The 12,246-nt window shown below is 34.3% G+C and overlaps 1 protein-coding gene across 2 annotated transcripts in view; it reads right to left on the reverse strand.

Moving 5' to 3' along the window:
- LOC135154471 (uncharacterized) overlaps window positions 1-12,031 on the reverse strand; it is a 20,088-nt gene extending 8,057 nt beyond the window's left edge. The window contains exons 1-7 of one of the 2 annotated variants that reach the window (XM_064100630.1): window positions 11,769-12,031; window positions 8,294-8,419; window positions 7,033-7,495; window positions 6,129-6,561; window positions 3,583-3,746; window positions 2,149-2,364; window positions 1,121-1,295 (exon numbers count right to left, since the gene is read on the reverse strand). In XM_064100630.1, the coding sequence (XP_063956700.1) occupies window positions 1,121-1,295; window positions 2,149-2,172 (199 nt within the window). In that variant the 5' untranslated portion in view covers window positions 2,173-2,364; window positions 3,583-3,746; window positions 6,129-6,561; ... (1 more) ...; window positions 8,294-8,419; window positions 11,769-12,031. The remainder of the gene's footprint in view (window positions 1-1,120; window positions 1,296-2,148; window positions 2,365-3,582; window positions 3,747-6,128; window positions 6,562-7,032; window positions 7,496-8,293; window positions 8,420-11,768) is intronic. The other variant, XR_010293840.1, reaches the window with a different exon arrangement.
- Between the last annotated feature and the right edge of the window lie 215 nt (window positions 12,032-12,246).

The following is a 12,246-nucleotide window of genomic DNA, read 5'->3' on the forward strand; positions in this document are numbered from 1 at the left end:
GTACATAATAATATAATCCAGGAATGAAATGTTAATTGTGAAATTACCTTCTTAGTGGAAATTAATTAAACTAAAGTTATGCTTTAAAGGGGAATCCAACCCAAATAAAAACTTGTTTTTATAAGAAAAAGAAAATTCAGACAAGTTGATAGGTGAAAGTTTGAACAATATTGGACAAACAACAAGAAAGTTATGAATTTTTAAAAGTTGTAAATATTGGTAATCACTATACCCATGGAGACTTCAAATTGGCCGCATATGGGATGTCATAGTGATGTAAGGCAAGGACTACTCTTCCAAGTACTCCAATACATATTATGGCTAAAATGTCATTTTTCCCAAAAGTTTTATTTCAAATCATATTTTTCTTTCATGAGGACATTAAACAATATACTACCTGGGTTATATTTAGATTACTGCCCCAGGGGAATGGGTACTTAGCAGAAAACCACAAATCCTGATAATAAAGTACATGGCCTATGGGAAAGTTGTCCTTGCCCCTTGTCATAATTTACTTACCCAGTTGCCAATTTGAAATCTACATACTATTAGTGATCTCAATTTTAAAGCAGCTATAACTTTCTTATTGTTTGTCCGATTTCTTTCAAACTTTCACCATTCTGTTTAATCTATTTTTCTCCTTCCCAACACAAAATTTTATGGCCAAGGCTGGATTCCCCTTTAAAACAAATATTAATTTTTTTTTTACTGTACGGTCTTGTAATTTATATCCGGCTCTACGCGCATGCAAATTTTCGTGGCAATCACGCAATCAGCGGCCGAGATATTGAGGGGAAGGGTCAAATCGAAACCCTCCCCAGTAAAAGCTGGTCTGAAATAGTCCATGTAAAATGGGGTTCAGATGGTGATAGTTAGGACGGAAGTCGGGTCCATTACTCTATTTTCAGGAACTTTACAATGCAGTCAGGAGTGTTGACAATTCAATCATACAGAATCGTTTCGTGTTTTTTCCTTGTTTATTTCTTTCCATTCTTTGCCGAAAGTAATAATCTTCCAGCGATCGGAAGGCAAATGAAATCAAAGAATTCAAACTGGTCAAAATCTGTTCAACTGAAAATTTAGTAGATTATATTTTTTCGTCAAATATTGCACAACTTACCTCTGGCCCTGCTGGCGTATTTCCAAGCACTATCTTGACCTTTGATCGGAGTTGGTGAGTACATCCTCCAGCATGGCCACTCCTTCGCATTCGAGTTCCATATTCTTTGCTTGCTGTTGGGCTTGAACCCTGTAGATTTCCGAGCGTTGCTCTCGTGGAAGTCACTCTGTGCTTGCTGCAGATAGAAACATTACGTAAATTTGCGATAAAATTTATAGTTCTCAGACAATAAAAGTTAACTAATCTAAAATGGCCTTTGACCTTGACCAAATGACCTAAGAGTATACTCATGTAACTGTTGATACCTGATAACCATCATATTCAAAATCTAAAGAAGGATTGACGTATGTTTAAAAATCCAAATCCTAGCCTTTGATTAAGATTTTGTAATTGACAACAGTTTAGTGACCCCAAATGACATTTGACCTTGGAATTTCGACCCGAAATTATAACCATCAATGTGCTGTAACGATAATCATTGAAATTAAATTTTAAGGAATAGCGACTTAGAATTTCAAAATGATCTTTAAAATTTGAATCTGCACCATGGTTATTTTTTTTTCATATCCTGTTTTGCTCTTGATCATGTGATGTGAAACGCATGCCAAATAATAAGTACCACTTCATCACACTAATGCCCAAGATACATGAAATAGGTCCTAAAACTTTTAAAGCTTTGATTACATTTTAAAAACAAAATGTTGATGACGCCGTGGCCGTCGTCATCGCTACCGTAGGAAAAAAATCGTGCATACTTTGCTATGCAGGCGAGAAAAAAAGGTCCCATTGGAGGCAGCAAAATTATATGTAAAAAATGGGAGTACATCATCATCGAATTGAAGGATGAAACAACATTTCAAAGAGTGAGTGTAAAACAGGAGAGGACTATACCTTCAACTTTTTTTAGAAGCTAACTCCCTCCTCTTCTAAGCCCCATCAATTTCCAGGGATTAAAGCAAAATTTTGTCGTTGTCAGTTACTTAAAACCAGATAAGTAACCATGATTGCCAAGAATAATAAAATCTTACCTTGATGATGACTGCTTCATACATGTAGACCACATCAGATTCTCGATCGAACTTCTCCCTGATGATCTACGATGTCTAGAAGCCATCATACAATGGTACTTCAATCTTGATGGGGCCAAAGAGTTCTCGATAACAAGAGAGACCCATTCGGATAACCAATTTCAGCTTGGTTTGACACGGGCATCTCGGGAAAAGTACTGTATTTACCACTGGTATCTACAATCATAGAATAGAAGTACAGAAAATCATTTAATAATAATAACAACAATATGCAACATTTAAATGCGTTTTTGCTATTAGCCCTGAATCTTGGGCTATGACTAATACATATCACTATCTCTTCATTCCCCTGGCGTACAAATAGGGGGCTTGTGGCCATTGAACCCCAGCCCCCCCCCCCCAAAAAAAAAAAAAAAAATAATAATAATAATAATAATAATGAAAATAAAAAATAAGCAAATAATAATAAGTAAAAAATAAATAAAAAATGGATTAAAAATGAATAAATATATAAAAATAATAAAATCACGACCAAGAAAACAAAAGAAAAAGAAAAAGAAAAAGGGAAAGAGAGAAGGGTGAAGTATGAATTGTCTGAATGAATAATCTCACAATCTATCACAAAATTTGAGTTTTTCAATAAAAAGAAATTTCGAAATTTCGGCCCGATACAACATATCTGGTCCCCTCAAAATGTTTAGCCCATTACGCCACTGATTCTTCCTGTATTATCTGTCGAGAAGCGAAACAAATTTTAATTAATAGCTAACTTAAATTTATGTAAACATTGGTAATGGTATACTTGAAAATATTTCATTATGTGTCGATCATAATAAGGAATTTTTTCTTTGTTCTTTAGTTTAGCAGGATGACTTTCTTTCGGATTACAAACTTATGATTGCACAGCAGTTCCGGAGCAGTTCTTCTGCATTTCTTCAGTGATTATTAAGCTATTGAGTTATGATTATTAAGTATGCCATTTTGTTATTACAATTTGCGCTTGAGCAGATAAACAAGGATATTTTTTATCACCGTGATGAGCATAACTGTTTATAATTGGTTTAGATTAGGCTCGTTGTCTAATTTCAAGAATAATAACAAAGTATTCAGTCATATTTGGTATTTGGCAACGGGTCAAACGATAGACATTCCGTTCAAAACGGACAAAGTAACAGAAGCTTTCCCAATTGCAAAATATGCGTAACCACAAGTCATGTCGCCTAGTTATTTCGCCTTATTAGAGTTGCATATCGCAGATGAGTACACCAGACAAGCTTATATGACATCTTCTTAAAAAAACACATTTAATTGACCACCTATCCAATAAAACAAGGAAAGAGGTATAAGCCTATAATGTGGAAAAGGTTGCTCAAGAGCTAATTTCAAAATGTTTTTTTTTCTTTCATGACACGAAACTGTTTGAAGATACCATACCTTATGAGTATTGTAGACATTTAGTGATATCCATGCATACTAGTTCTTCTAGATTCAGCATACGATGCATGTGAAGTTTTTACTTCTCTTCATTTAAGCGGCTATCAGTCTCTTCCTCCTCTTGAACTGACACGGTTGTAGGTTGTTTGTAGTGAGCTAGCAATCTGGGACACAAGAGACAAAATGGAGAAACTAAGCAACATCATCATCGTCATCATCATCATCACAAATCATTGTATATTTTTTAGGGGGCTTTACTATTTGGACATCGTTCTAAAGCTCTTAGAGCTTATGACGATTCCCTCGTGTCAGTGGCGTACCTAGGATTTTGCACAGGGGGCAAAACCGTCCGCCAAAAAATTTGACAAGGAAAAAAAAAAGATCTTCAATCACAAATAAAGGATTTTGTACCAGAAAAAAATTTGACAAGCAAAAACAAATTAAAAAAAAAAAAAAAAAAAAAAAAGGTCTTCAAGCTCGTCAGAGGGGGCAATAAAGGTCTTCAAGCTCGTCAGGGGGGCAAAAAAGGTCTTTCAAGCTCGTCAGGGGGGGGGCAGGGATACGTCCTTTGCATGGGTTGTGGCTCGTCAGGGGGGGCAGACTGCCCCCTGCCCCCCTGCCCCCCCCCCCCCCGTAGGTACGCTAGTGCCTCGTGTATATCATATTCTCTGAATGATTATACCAATGACAAATGTTATGTAATGTTGACAATTGTGTACAATACACTGCAAAATGAGTGGATGAACTACGCTGGAAGTAAAATAGATTACCCCCAACATAGCTATCATAAAATCTAATAAAATGTGTGTAATATGAAAGGGAAGAGTATAGCCTCTGTTTTGCACCTAGTTGCAAATTGTGATCAGTCACGCATGGATTATCACAATTCATTAATGCATATTTTTATACCTTTCTGTGATCATTGCAGCGTTATTTTCAATGCTTCAATGATCATGACCTACTTCTTATTTTTCCAAGAGATGAGATGATATGCTTACATTTTATAATAAAATTATGATCCTTTCCATTTTGTATATATTTTCACAGGAAATGAATTGTAAAAAATATAGTGAAGTGTGAAAAATTAATCAATACCCCTGTACAAAAGTCAATGAAGCAACAGCAGTCCGATGCCCATTTGTTTAAAATCGTTTGGAACATTTGGAAAATGGTGCAAAACAAAAGCTATGAACACGTACTTTCTTTTCGTTTTTTATGATGTAGGCCTATTCATTTCGACAGGATATGAAATATGAAAAAATGAATTCAATTGCACCAAAAGTCACCCAAAAAAATCTAAAATCGTTTAAGAAATGCGTAATACCAATTGAAAATGCTAAGAATTTCATATCAAATTCAAGCATATCATCTCATCTCTCGGAAGAAAACAATGAAATAAGTTATGTCCTTTCAACTTTAAATGTTGCGCGCTACACTTCAATGATCTATAGCAAAGTCTGAAAACATGCATAAAAACATTTATGATTCGTAATAATTCATGCAGGATTGATCACCCTTTGCAACTACATATATAATTTATCATATTTTTGATAGCCGAGTTAGGAATATTTTATTCCTGCAGAGTCTCATTTCTCATTTTGCTTTGTTGTACGTACAGTGCGTATGAATTAAAAAAAAATTCACTTAAAAAAAGTCCCCGAAAAAAAAGAAGAAAATACAAGCCGGGGATTATTCTTTTCACAAATACTTTTGGACTTTGGTTTCATTTTTCATAATTATGAAAGTATATTTTTTGACAGAATATTACGCTTGAATGGACACTTTCCACTTTTTAAAGCACGCAGAAAATTTGTTTGAGCATAACTGATGATTTTTCACATCATGGCCAGGGAAAATGGTGAAAACGCAAACTGACAGTGCCGGATATTTCTCTCTCTTTTGGGGTAGTTTTAGTACATGTATATGGAAATAAAACTGATGTATTGTAACTTTTTATTAATAACTTTTCTACTCGAATGGACATTTAAACCAAATGTAAACAAAACGTTTAGACTGTTTACATCCTCTAGATTTGAGGACATGAAATGAAACACACCAAAGTTAACAAGCTAAACATCTCCAGCATTTTCTGTATGAATTTTTGTTAGTTAAAAGGGGCTTACATTTCATACTTGTTTCTATATACATTATCAATATCTCTACTATCATCCTCCTCATCATTATTATCATCACCATCATTATCTACTGTATAATCATTCTCATCACCATCCTCATCATCATGCATCACCATCGCCACCATCATCATTATCATCATTGTCATCAGCAGCAGCAGCGGCACACTTTCAAAAATGTTGGGCAACATACTGTCCACACCACAATTGGTTAAAACTTTATCCAATTATGGGTAGTTTTAAACCAATAATGTGTGCTTTGGGTGAAAACTACACAGTATTGGTTGAAAACTACCCAGAGTTAGATCAATTGTTGTGCGGACAGTATTTGCCCAACATATAAAGAGTGCAGCGGCAACATCACTATGCTCACATCACCACCTCACTATTTCTAATATCATCATTTTCACTTACCAAAGTCAAAGACGGTCCAATGATAAAGAGTCTCAGCATGTGGGTATGGAATTCAATCTTGATCCTGTAGGACGTACATGTACAACCGACTTCACTGCTACTGACCTCTTGGTCGCCTTCTTGGATGTCGACGACTTTTCTTCGTTGGTGTCTTTTCTTCTTTTTCTTCTCAGTAGTCTTCTTTACCGGCTTCTTCACTGTCTTTGGTGCTGCTTTTGTCTTCTTAGATGCGGCTGCCTTCTGTTTCTTCTCCTGAAGGTGATTTTTTCTGGGTTGCAGCTTTTGTCTTGGCCTTCTCCTTATCAATCTCCTTCTTGGCCTTCTCCGCTGCCCTTCGGACATCAGACCATCACGACATACTTGAGGGCGGGCTTCACCGTCGGGTTATGACAAACAGAAGCCAGGACGATGCTGGTCACAAAGGTGACCAACCCTTCAAAGATATAAATGTAAAACAAATTTTGAATCGCATGTTTAGTTGGCTAAGCCATCCAATCAATACATGAAGTTACGATCTCACGGAATCGGACGGAAACTAATAACTCTCAAGTGTTAGTTTCCATGAAGAATGCCGTACCATTAGGTTGATTACCCAGGAACAAATCTTGTCAAAAATAACTAATACAAAATAGGTAAAAATTTATTTTACTGCCGTGAAATGGTATGCAATAGTCTGATTACTCCTCCTATACTGCCTCACATGGCAAGTATACATTATCTCACTTTCCCTGGGCAAGTCTGTGATTTGTTAACTAAATTAGCCGAGCCTCCCCCCCCCCCCCCATGTAGTTATATTACCACTATTTTAAGTACTTACCACGACAAGAACTGTCAGCATATTATAATGATTTCTACTGACTTCATGAGTATTATTCTTTGCAAATTGTAGATGGAAGATTCTTACCCTTACTGAGCATGCTGAGTGTACTTCAAACTCCCACTGGAATGCCATGCATCTTTTCACGATGCGTCCTTTTCTTTGGCTGGAAGTATTGCCCTCAGCGTTCCTTGGAAGGACTTGTCGGGTGTTTTCTCCGACAAATCCTGTTGTATCCGGCGGTTACCATAGTAACATTGCATCTCAGCCAATCAAATGCTAGGAAAGTTGTCAAATCTGACAACCAATCGGAAGACAAATGTTAATGGAACTCTCCCCGGCCTAGGGAGCGTTTCATCAACATTTGTTGTCCGACAAGTAGTCAGTTCTGACAACTTTCCTTGATGTTGATTGGCTGAGAAGAACAGTTGAACTGAGTTCCTTATAGGTAACTGTCGGATAAAGCAAGACTTGTCTGATAAAACGTCATAAACGCATCTCAGGTCCCTTGAACTATCAGTATAGTGATCCCAGGAATGTCCTCTGCCATCTACAAAAGAAACAAATATTGAAATGGCTAAACAACACAAAGCAAGTACTAAGAATTCACTAAATCTCTTAATCAGTCGGCCATAAACATACCCAAATTTTTTTTTATCCTAATCCTAAAACTTTTTTTTATATTTTAACTTTTCTTATTTTATTTTTTTAATAACTTCCATTCTAGATTTATCGATTTATTTATCTACCTATTTTATCTATCTATCGCTCTATCTGTCTATCTATGTATCTACCTATTTATATATTTACATGCAAGTGTTCAAGTAGTCAACTACATACAGTGTACAGGAATTACATCATTGCAAAAAGAGATGGTCGTTGCTGGAAGTCACAACTTCCTAGCTTTACCATCAGAACATGAATACTTAAATTATCACGTCATTTTTTTGAGAGATGAGATGATATGCTTTTACTTGATATGCAATTCTTAGTATTTCAAACGGCATTACGCATTTCACAAACAATTTTAAACGAATGAATATCTGACTGCATGCTAACACCTCGTTGACTTTTGTACAGGATTGCAATTGGATTAATTTGACCACTAGGTCAAATTAATGAACAGCTTCTTGACGAAATTACTTTTACCCTGAATTAGGCCAGTATTAATTCTTTAACTCTTTTATTATGGGTGTCCTAAATATTAGTGAATAAAGAGACTTTAATAGGAGGAAATCATAATTTGATAACATTTTTTCGGCATTACTCCTATGTGTTTAAGATCGCATGCTCGATCTGTAATGAAAATCATAAGTCAGAAAAAAATTGGAACCAGTGGGATTCGAACCTGTCATCTCCTGCTTTCCGGGCAGCGACTCAACCACCGGCTATTCTGGTTCATGGCTAAGTCACGATGATCTGGAACACAAATGCCCTCGATCCTCTCTCTTCTTTCTGACTCATTATGATCTAACTAAAATCGGTATTTGAAAAATTAGAAATAAATAACTTCGTTGATCATTTGCCGAAGTTTTGTTAGGGACCTATTCTTAATTCCCCAACATGTATAACTGAAAGTACAGCTTACGAAACGTTGCATCTTATTTTGAGTCAGATATACTTTTGAACGATATAAGTGATCACATTACTGTTTTTTTCTTCAACTTTTCCAAAATTTTCATAATGAAAATGGGATCCCCTTAAAATATAAGAGCAGTTTTTACATTATCAAATATGCAATCCTTTTTTTTTCGAAATTGAATAACACTGAATGGAAATTCATAGTAAATTAGGACGTTAACGAGATGTACAGGACATTTTTGGATACATTTCAAAATAATCATAATGAATGTTTTCTAATAAAATCTTTTAATTGCAATAGGAGGAACAGGAGTCCATAGTTAACACAGGATCTACGCAAACTTTGTATAAAAAAACGACAACTGTAGCAAATACATATATAATCCAACTAATGTCTTTAAAGCAGCTTATAGGAGATTTCAGAATTGTGTTACAAATAAGCTTAGACAAGCTTAAAGAGAATTATATATTTTTTTTTATTACACAAATGGAAGTATTAAACCAACATGGAGAATTATAAATGATCTTTTGAATAAAAAAAATTGTTAAGAACATAATAATGTAGATTCTCTCCAAGTTGGAGATGAAATTATCACAAATAAAGTAAAGAGTATTGCTCATATTCTATTAATGACTTTGTGTTTAGTGTTTGACTGAAATTGCAAAAATCAAAATATAAATTCTACAAATAATATCTCCTTTGACACTTATCCAAAAATGTCAAATAATCACTCTATTTTTCTTCAACTTACAACCAAAGGTAAAATAATATCAATATTACATGAAATGAAAAATGATACCAACTCCGGCATAAACTATATAAATTTATATATCAAAGTTGTAAAAAACTATTTTATGTTAGAAGTGAACCCTTATTATTTATTTTAAAATGGTTGCGTTTAGTAATGGTGTCTTCCAACCAAAAATTATAGTTGCACGTGTTACACCTATTCATATGAAAGGGAATACATATAATGATTTTCGGCCAATATCCGTATTACCAATTTTTCCAAAATAGTAGAAAAATTTTATTTTAAAGATTAGAGGATTTTTTTAGACAAACGCAATATTGTACCTAAAAATCAATTTGGATTAAGGCATGGTCACTCAACAGCGACAGTAATACTTGATCTAATTCATGAAATCAATGATGCAATAAAGAAAAAAGAAATTTGCATTAACTATTTTTATATTAACTAACGCCTTTGATGTTATAGATCATTCAATTAAAAAAAAAATAGACTATCATATGGTCGAAGGGGCACCCCACTATGACTCTTTACTAGCTATCTCTCTTACCGTAAGCAATTAACAGTAATTAATGGCACTAGAAGAAATTGAATATGGCGTGCCACAAGTTTCCATCCTCTTTTACTTTATATTACTGATTTACCATATTCCACTCAAAATTTGCAATTTATTCTGTTCGCCAGAGATACAAGTATTTTCTGTAATGACTCGGTTCCCGCAAATTTATTAAGGCACAAAATTATCAACTTGGGAAAATAAGTTCTTGGATGGAAGTAAATAAACTAATAAAAAACATGTAATGTATTGTTTGGCACTCGAACCACCAACATTAATGTTAATGTTGAAGTATAGAATATAGAAATATGAAAATAGAGAGGGTTTACTGTACTAAATGTTTATAGGTATTCTTACAGATGATAAACTGTCCTGGAACAACCATATACATATCCTTTGTAAAACAGTGTACAAAGTAATGGTCTTTGGTATAAACTTCAGTTTCTTCCCAAAAAAATATTAGAACCATACAATTCCCTTATATCGTCTGACATAAATCTTTTTTTTATTTTTTGGGTGGGGGCTTCACAGTAAAATCAAATATTGTTAGGATTCTAAAGGTCAGTTCCATAAAATATGTAGGATGGGGGGTCGGGTGTCCGGACACTTTATATTTTTGGCAAAAAGAAGCTGCTGAAAACTGCTTATCTAATAAAAGAGAGCCAATGGAGTAAATTAGAAAGTCAAAAGGGGCCTAAGCTTTCGATCCTAGCAGAATCTTCGTCGGAGGCAAAATGACCTTTATATTTTTTAACTTTATATTTTTGAAGCCTTCTTTTTTGTCTCTGGATTACACTAAAAATATGAATTCAATACTTGTAATCATCTTCTATTTTGTTCTTTATTTTGTTCCAAATGACTTTCTAAAATTGATCGTCCGGACACACAACCTGTCCGGACACACAACAACTGGGTATACATCAGACCCCCTACGTGGGACCTTCATGAAATTTTCTGTCTCTGATTTCTTGTTCTTTTGACAGTACATGTACCGGGTATGTAATGTTATCAAAGGACCATGACAGAAAATGGGAATCGGACGTACAAAAAAGGTTGATCGTTTATGGAATTGCCTTAAAATTAAAACAAATATCTTTAGTAGGAGTATCATGAAATGCATATAATTTGCTTGTTGGAAATGATCATCAGAATACATAACACTAGATTAAACTAAAGATGCCTTAAAATGAAAATATGATTACAAAATTCAAAATATGTAGACAAAATATGAAAGGGACTACAGAAGATTGGAAAACATGTACTTCATGTACTATCATTATATCTCTTGAAAAGATATTGTCTAATTCCTTTCGATTAACTTGTTGTAAAGATGTATGAAATTATTTTATCTTGATGGAAATAAATGAATTGAATCAAACATTTAATTTCTTGTCAAAATGAATGAAATATTTGAAAAACACTTCAACAAATCCCCTCTTGAATAAACACACAAATATGACGGAATAAGTAAATGAATTTTGGTATTATCAAACTTTTCATCGTTATAAAGGTAAAAATGTATATTACTAGGCATGTTAGATGATTTTAAAAGCCTTTTTCCAAACGTTTTTTTTTCTTCAATTTTTATCTAATGGATGGGACCCATGGGCATGGAACTCTTGCCGATGAACGCAATACATGTAAGCATATGGTAATAATTGCTCTAGTGTTTCCGGTCACTTTATTTTGCACTTTTTGTAGCTCTAAATAATGATTTTTGGTGCAATTTATTAGAGTTCAGAAACAGGTGATAAAAAGGACCTTGCGGATCAGATTTTTAAAGTAAAATCAATGCTGGTTAATTTTGCGAAACGCCATTGATTAAGTTTGCTTCGGCGCCATTGGTGCTTTACTCGTCATTGGCAAACAGCTATTTCTCTGAACCATTCCCAAAGTTTTAAACATTCTTTGCACATTTAGATACTCGTTTCACTTACCGTGGTCGTTATCATCAATCTTTGAAATCATATCCGAAATCAATTCCGGTATCCATTATTGATTATTCCTCAAATACGCAGAAATATCAGGAAAAAGAAGATGTCTTTTTATTTTGAACACGACGTATCCGCTGTGTATTAAATTCATTCATTGTATGTACGGCTTACATTCCTATCTCGTACGTCCCATCAGCTTTTTAAATGTCCCGCTATTGTGTGCTGGTTTAATCACATTGCGTTACAATGGACCTATTATTCTAGATGGACATTCGGCGTTTTGTTGATGGATTCACAGTGATTGCCTCCATCGATGTCGTTCCAATAAATTAAATAAGCCCACAATGTCAGGATGTAGAAATAAATAAAAAATTGATCAAAGAATGAATATGTTATAAATTCCAATTCTTATCAAGAATTGAGATAAGTCATTGAACTGTGTAAGTAAAACATTAAATTAGATAAATCACAGGGCAAGATT

Source organism: Lytechinus pictus, chromosome 1 (genome assembly GCF_037042905.1).
Source record: "Lytechinus pictus isolate F3 Inbred chromosome 1, Lp3.0, whole genome shotgun sequence".
Taxonomy (NCBI): Eukaryota; Metazoa; Echinodermata; class Echinoidea; order Temnopleuroida; family Toxopneustidae; genus Lytechinus; species Lytechinus pictus.